The sequence below is a fragment of the Octopus sinensis genome, linkage group LG6 (genome assembly GCF_006345805.1).
Source record: "Octopus sinensis linkage group LG6, ASM634580v1, whole genome shotgun sequence".
Classification (NCBI taxonomy): Eukaryota; Metazoa; Mollusca; class Cephalopoda; order Octopoda; family Octopodidae; genus Octopus; species Octopus sinensis.
The window spans coordinates 107,082,669-107,089,899 of record NC_043002.1 but is presented as its reverse complement, the minus strand read 5'-3'; the positions used below and the strand labels follow the sequence as shown (position 1 = coordinate 107,089,899).

The 7,231-nt window shown below is 42.5% G+C and overlaps 1 protein-coding gene across 1 annotated transcript in view; it reads right to left on the bottom strand.

The window, feature by feature from the left end:
• Positions 1-7,231, bottom strand: part of LOC115213350 (ABC transporter B family member 27) — a 47,235-nt gene that overhangs the window by 14,357 nt on the left and 25,647 nt on the right. The window contains exons 9-11 of the mRNA XM_029782288.2: positions 4,900-5,010; positions 2,512-2,585; positions 128-221 (exon numbers count right to left, since the gene is read on the bottom strand). Coding sequence (XP_029638148.1) covers positions 128-221; positions 2,512-2,585; positions 4,900-5,010 — 279 coding nt within the window. The remainder of the gene's footprint in view (positions 1-127; positions 222-2,511; positions 2,586-4,899; positions 5,011-7,231) is intronic.

Here is a 7,231-nt window from a genome sequence, read left to right as displayed (position 1 = left end):
AAGAAGAACGAAAGACAAATCTGATCCTGGCAGGATTTGAACTCAGAATGTAAGGGACCTGAACAAATACCACAAGATGATTTAAATTTTCTACCAATCCAAAATGATGATAAAGAAGAATTCTTACCTCCATCAATTTTATCTGGGCAAACGCCTGTCTCCATGGAAATTAAGGGCTCCCTATCAAGCAATTCAAAAACTCTTGAAGATGCTCCAACAGCCTACAAATAAAAGACAGATATCGTTGAAAAATAAACATAGGTGCAGGAGTGACTGTGTGGTAAGTAGCTTGTTTCCCGATCACATGGTTCTGGGTTCAGTCCCACTGTGTGGCACCTTGGGCAAGTGTCTTCTACTATAGCCTCGGGCCGACCAAAACCTTGTGAGTAAACACTGGTTTACCAGTGGACTTATTGTTCTCTGTACCGTAGCACCGGTGGAGTACCAGGTATATGGTAAAATAGGGTTCAGTAGGTTGGGGCTCAAAAGGTTAATGCCCAACTAACTCAGGTTACTAATATGGGATCTTCTCTGTAAATAAGACCCAAGTCTTTATAACACAGAAACTGCTTTTATTCAAAGCAACCATTGATTGCAAGTGCAAACCCACTTTCTAGTTAAACACAGCCCCCACTAATGTGGTCTCCCAGTCATAGCACAAATGTAGGCTCTTTATGTTGCAATGAATGGAACCTACCCAGAACACTAAATCTGAAAACAAATGGCACAGAGTGGAAGTGTCTTTAGCCATAGCAGACAACATGTCTAGTGCCGGTGTCACAGTAAAAGGCATTAAGAGTATTCAGCCCTGAAAACTAAGCCAAAACATATGACTTATACAGCGACACAAACTGACAGGTTCTTCTGTTATATGCACAACAGATGATGACAAGCTGGAGCAAGTGGATGGATACTAACCTCCGAAACATGTCAGCACAGAAAAAGGAGATAGCAACAATGATGAAGAATTGGTGATCTTCCGTTTTGACTCGAAAAATGTAAACAATGAATTCGGTGGTTTCCGTGAACATGTGTTGTCTTGTCAGCTGTCAGTTGACCTCTGTCAGTTGTTCTAGCTGTGTGTGCATGCTTGTTCCTTTGTGTGTGTGTGTGTGTGTGTGTACGTGCTTGTTCTTGTTTGTGTGTGTGTGTGTGTGTGTGCATGCTTGTTCCTTTGTGTGTGTGTGTGTGTGTGTACGTGCTTGTTCTTGTTTGTGTGTGTGTGTGTGTGTGTGCAACACATAAATACATACAAACAGAACAGGCATACACGCACACACACGCACATACACAGAAGAACAAGCACACGCACATACACACACACACAAATACACACAGAGAAACAAGCACGCACGCACAACCCATTAGCTTTCTCTTCCCCGTTTTCCAGAGGTCAACTGACAGTTGACAAGACAACACGTGGTCACAGAAACTACCAAATTCTTTGTTTACATTTTTCAAGTCAAAACGAAAGATTGCCGAAGAATTTGTTCCAAAGTAAATGATGCTAAACACAGGATAACAACAGCTGTTCATAACACAGATTCTTACATACTCAGGCAGACAATTAAGACACATGTAGACTTAATCATGTGGTTCTTCATTTGATGCCATTACATATCAACTTGATCGAGTGTCTTCTACCACTCTTGGGAACCCTACAACAAAGATCATGGCCAATTCTCTTCCTCTTTCTGCCAAAGCATTTTAAGGAAATTGATGACTTGTTAAAAAGTTGATCCTCCCATCTAAAAGCTTTTCTTTTTTTTTCTTACTTTGATCCAATAATTTCTAATATAGGCGGAGGAGTGGCTGTGTGGTAAGTAGCTTGCTTACTAACCACATGGTCCCGGGTTCAGTCCCATTGCATGGCACCTTGGGCAAGTGTCTTCTACTATAGCCTCGAGCCGACCAAAACCTTGGGAGTGGATTTGGTAGACAGAAACTGAAAGAAGCCCGTCATATATGAATATATGTATATATATATGTATGCATGTATATGTTTGTGTTTGTCCCCCCAACATTGCTTGACAACCAATGCTGGTGTGTTTACATCCCCGTAACTTGACGGTTCAGCAAAAGAGACCAATAGAATAAGTACTAGGCTTACAAAGAATAAGCTCTGGGGTCGATTTGCTCAACTAAAAGCGGTGCTCCAGCATGGCTGCAGTCAAATGACTGAAACAAGTAAAAGAGTAAAGAGTAAATACTAATGATTAAGGCCAATCAGTTCAAACAAAAACCCCAATCTGTCCCACCCCAGATGTCGGATGTTATTTTCTGATGTTCCTTTCAACACATACAAGACATCCTCCCTCATTTAGGTGACCCCCAACATTTATGATCCCATACAAATACACTAGACAGACACTGGCATGGTTAAGTGGCAGTGACCCTCCAAATGCCATGACCCAGCCAGCATTTTATTGGGGAGGTTGGGGTCAATGGTTGTGGCCCTTCAAGTAATATTAAACACAGTTAACCACTTGATACACAAAATATACAACTTACTTGCATGAAATCTCCATAGATTGATGACAAAAATGCAAAAGCCATTGCCACTTGTAAGGTGTACAACAGAAATGCTGCAAGGAACAGTATAAACAGAATTTTAAAAAATACACAATATTCATTAAATTTCTACATGAATTCACTACTTTTTTATACAATTCAGGATAACAAAATATTACAGTATACTCTTTTCTACTCTAGACACAAGGCCTGAAAGTGTTGGGGAGGGGGGCCAATCGATTAGATCGACCCCAGTATGCAACTGGTACTTAATTTATCGATCCCTAAAGGATGAAAGGCAAAGTCGACCTTGGTGGAATTTGAACTCAGAATGTAAAGACAGACGAAATACTACTAAGCATTTCGCCTGGCAATGCTAATGATTCTGCCAGCTCGCCACCTTATATTTGCCATATATTCTTTTCTATTCTAGGCACAAAACCTGAAATTTTGGGGGAGGGGTCCAGTCAATTAGATCAACCCCAGTATGCAACTAGTACTTAATTTATCAATCCTGAAAGGATGAAAGGCAAAGTTGACCTCGGTGGAATTTGAACTCAGAATGTAAAGACAGACAAAATACTTCATAGCATTTCACCCAGCGTGCTAACGTTTCTGCCAGTTCACCGCCTGTTTTACATTATACACTATACATGAAAATATTACATTTGCATTAGAGAAGACACCCCTTAAAAAGATGGGATGGTCATGGCTGGATAATCATGACTGATAATGAGGCTAAACAACAACTCAAGCTCTCCTTATCACTCAATATACACCATCCGCTCATTCACACTCAATACCATCATCATCATTGTTTCATTGTCCCCTTTTTCCTTTCTTGCATGGGTCAGATGGAATTTGTTGAGGCAGCTGGATGCCCTTCCTGTCACTAACCCTCACCTGTTTTCAAGCAAGGTGATGTTTCTCCATGGCCAAACATAATCTCACTGAATGTTTGAAATGAACAACACTGCTTGTAAGACGGTGACACTCATTTACAATTATTGCACACACAACGGGGTTCTTCCTGTGTCTATTTACAAAATACACACACACACACACACACACACATACACAAACACACACACATACACACGCGCACACACACACAAACACACACACACAAGCACACACGCACATACACACACACACATACACAAACACACACACATACACACGCACACACACACACAACACACACACACAAGCACACACGCACATACACACACGCACACATACACACACACACGCACACACACACACAAACAACACACACACACACAATGGGGTTCTTTTAGTGTCCATTTACAATATCATTCACAAGGCTTTGGCCAGCCAGAGGGCTACAACAGAAGAAACCTTCGCAAAGTACCACAAAGTGGGACAGAGGGACTGAACCTAAAACCATGTTCATGGAAAGTGAACTTCTTAACCACACAGCCATGCCTGCAGCCCTTGCACTACATATCATATCAATGTAACCACCTCAGCCACCACTTAGTACCTTTGGAAACCAGTTAATTTTTAATTATGTAGACTAAATTCAACTTATAGGTGAGGGTGTGGCTGTGTGGTAAGAAGTTTGCTTCCCAACCATATGGCTCTGGGTTCAGTCCCACTGCATGGCACATTGGGGAAATGTCTTCAGCTCCGTCTGGCACCTGTGTGGGTGGCACGTAAAAAGCACCCACTACACTCACGGAGTGGTTGGCATTAGGAAGGGCATCCAGCCGTAGAAACACTGCCAGATCAGACTGGGCCTGATGCAGCCTTCTGGCTTCACAGACCCCAGTTGAACCGTCCAACCCATGCTAGCATGGAAAGCGGACGCTAAACAATGATGATGATGATGATGATGATGATATAGCCTCAGGCCGATTAAAGCCTTGTGAGTGGATTTGGTAGACAGAAACTGAAAGAAGCCTGTCATATATATATGTGTGTGTGTGTTGTGTGTGTGTGTGTGTTCACCCATGCCAGCATGGAAAGCGGACGTTAAACAACAATGATGATGATGTATATATGTATATATATATATATATATATATATATATATATACACACACACACACATATATATGTGTGTATGTATATGTATCTATATACATATTTATATGTGTGTGTGTGTGTATATATAAGTAAATATATATATAAATAGATGTATATATATATATATAAATATGTATATATATATATAAATGTGTGTGAGTGTGTGTGTACACTTCTTATCAAACTCACTCATCTCTTCCAATTACTTAAGAAGATGGTCTGTTTAGTCCAATTCATACGGTTTGTTTTGAGATAAGCACTTTGGTTCAGACAAAATAATAAAGTTGACTTAAAAAAAAAGACATCAGTGAAGTATACCATCAGAATCGAACTTACATGTCAATAGTCCAGGTGAGACAGTTTTCTCGTTGACTAATTTTCCTCCATACCATAGTACAAGGCAAATGGCGGCATAAGATATAAACCCTACAGAGCCATCGAGTGTTCCTGTAAAGAGAGAATCTTTGTATCAGAAAAAAAAAAATCATCACTGTAAAAGAAACACTGTTAGAGAGAATATGAGCCAGAGAGGGAATATGTGGTCTGGACGTGGAGGCGCAATGGCTCAGTGGTTAGGGCAGCGGACCCGCGGTCATAAGATCGCGGTTTTGATTCCCAGACCGTGCGTTGTGAGTGTTTATTGAGCGAAAACACCTAAAAGCTCCACGAGGCTCCGGCAGGGGAAGGTGGTGATCCCTGCTGTACTCTTTCACCACAACTTTCTCTCACTCTTACTTCCTGTTTCTGTTGTACCTGTATTTCAAGGGGCCGGCCTTGTCACTCTCTGTGTCACGCTGAATATCCCCGAGAACTACGTTAAGGGTACACATGTCTGTGGAGTGCTCAGCCACTTACACGTTAATTTCACGAGCAGGCTGTTCCGTTGATTCGGATCAACCGGAACCCACATCGTCGTAACCGACGGAGTGCTTCCATCCCATGTGGTCTGGACAAACTAGATGAAAGGAAAGGTCTACAAGAAGATGAAAGGAAAGGTTCTCATTGAAGATGGAAGGAAAGGTCTATAGGAGTTGTGTGAGAGCAGCAGTGCTGTATGGGAGTGAGACAAGGTGTCTGAAGGAGAGAGAGAGATGGTAATTTTGAGAAGGACTGAGAGAGCAATGGTGAGAGAGATGTGTGGTGTGAGGCTGTTTGATAAGAGGAGGACTGAGGACTTGAAGGGGATGCTTACTACAACTATGGAGGTAATTAACGAAATACAACAGAATGAAGGAACTGTGGTATTTAGTTCGGTAAGAGTTATGCCCCTTTACAGCTAGTCGAGATAGCGTAAAGGGAAGTAACTGGTGAGGATTAGCTCCAGTGGTAGAGCGCACGCGTAGCATGCGAGGTGTACTGGGATCGTTGTCAGGATTTCCCTATCTGAATATCATTTATTTATTATAAGGACACACTTGGCTGTGTGGTAAGAATCTTGCTTTCCGACCACATGGTTCCGGGTTCAGTCCCACCAAGTGACACCTTGGTCAGATGTCTTCTAACTCTAAACCCATGCCAACCGAAGCCTTGTGAATGGATTTGGTGGACGGAAACTGAAAGAAGCCTGTCACGTGTGTGTGTGTTTGGATGTGTGGGTGTTTGTGTTTGTCCACTACCAGTGCTTGACACCCAGTGTTGGTTTGTTTACGTCCCTGTAATACAGTGGTTCAGCAAAAGAGACCAACAGAATAAGTACCGGGGTCAATTAATTTGATTAAAACCCTTCAATGTAGAGCCCCAGCATGGCCACAGTCCAATGACAGAAACAAGTAAAAGATAAAAGATAACACATCTTCCTCCCTGATGTACTTCTATTTCCTTCACTCCATCCCCACCCCACCCCCTCCAACTGAGATTCACCACTGACCGCATCCTCCACCTGTGTTCATCCTTCGCTGCAATAACCTCTAACCCAATACGATGAACCATCTGTCACTCTGTTTTCGTCCTAACAACCTGATTTTCTGTCCCTATTCTCCACCTTCTTGTCCCTTGGGGGTATGTCCAAATACCTCATCTCCAGTTTCTTTTTCAGCCCCCTGCTGGGGTAACATCCTCATCGTCATCATTATTTAGCGTCTGTTGTCCATGCTGGCATGAGTTGGATGGTTTGACTAGGGCTGGCAATCTGGAGAGCTGCACCAGATTCCAGTTTGATTTGGCATAGTTTTCTACAGCTGGATGCCCTTCCTAATACCAACCACTCCAAAAGTGAAATGGGTACTTTTACATGCCACTGTCACGGGTGCCCTTTGTATGATCCTGGTATCTGCCATGACTGTAATTTTGCTCGGATTGACATTATGCCAAAGGTCTCAGTCATTGCCTACATTAGGCCCAAAGCCCAAAAGGGGCTCAGCCGTTTTACCTCCATGAGGTCCATCACTCGAAAGTAACCCAGCCACTTTGCCTCCATGAGGCCCCTCTACACCAAAGCATTTGTTCCTGTCCCTCTGTTGTACTCAAACCTCTCGATATCAAGCATAAAGCTACCTGTCTAAATACTATCCCAAGTTACTTGGTGACCCTCACTTATGCTGCTGCCTCAAAAAGCAGACCCCAATTTGTAAAGTGGTTGGCATTAGGAAGGGCATCCAACCATAGAAACCAAGTCAAATCAGATGACTGGAGCTCAACACAGTCCTCTGGCTCATCAAACCTTGTCAAA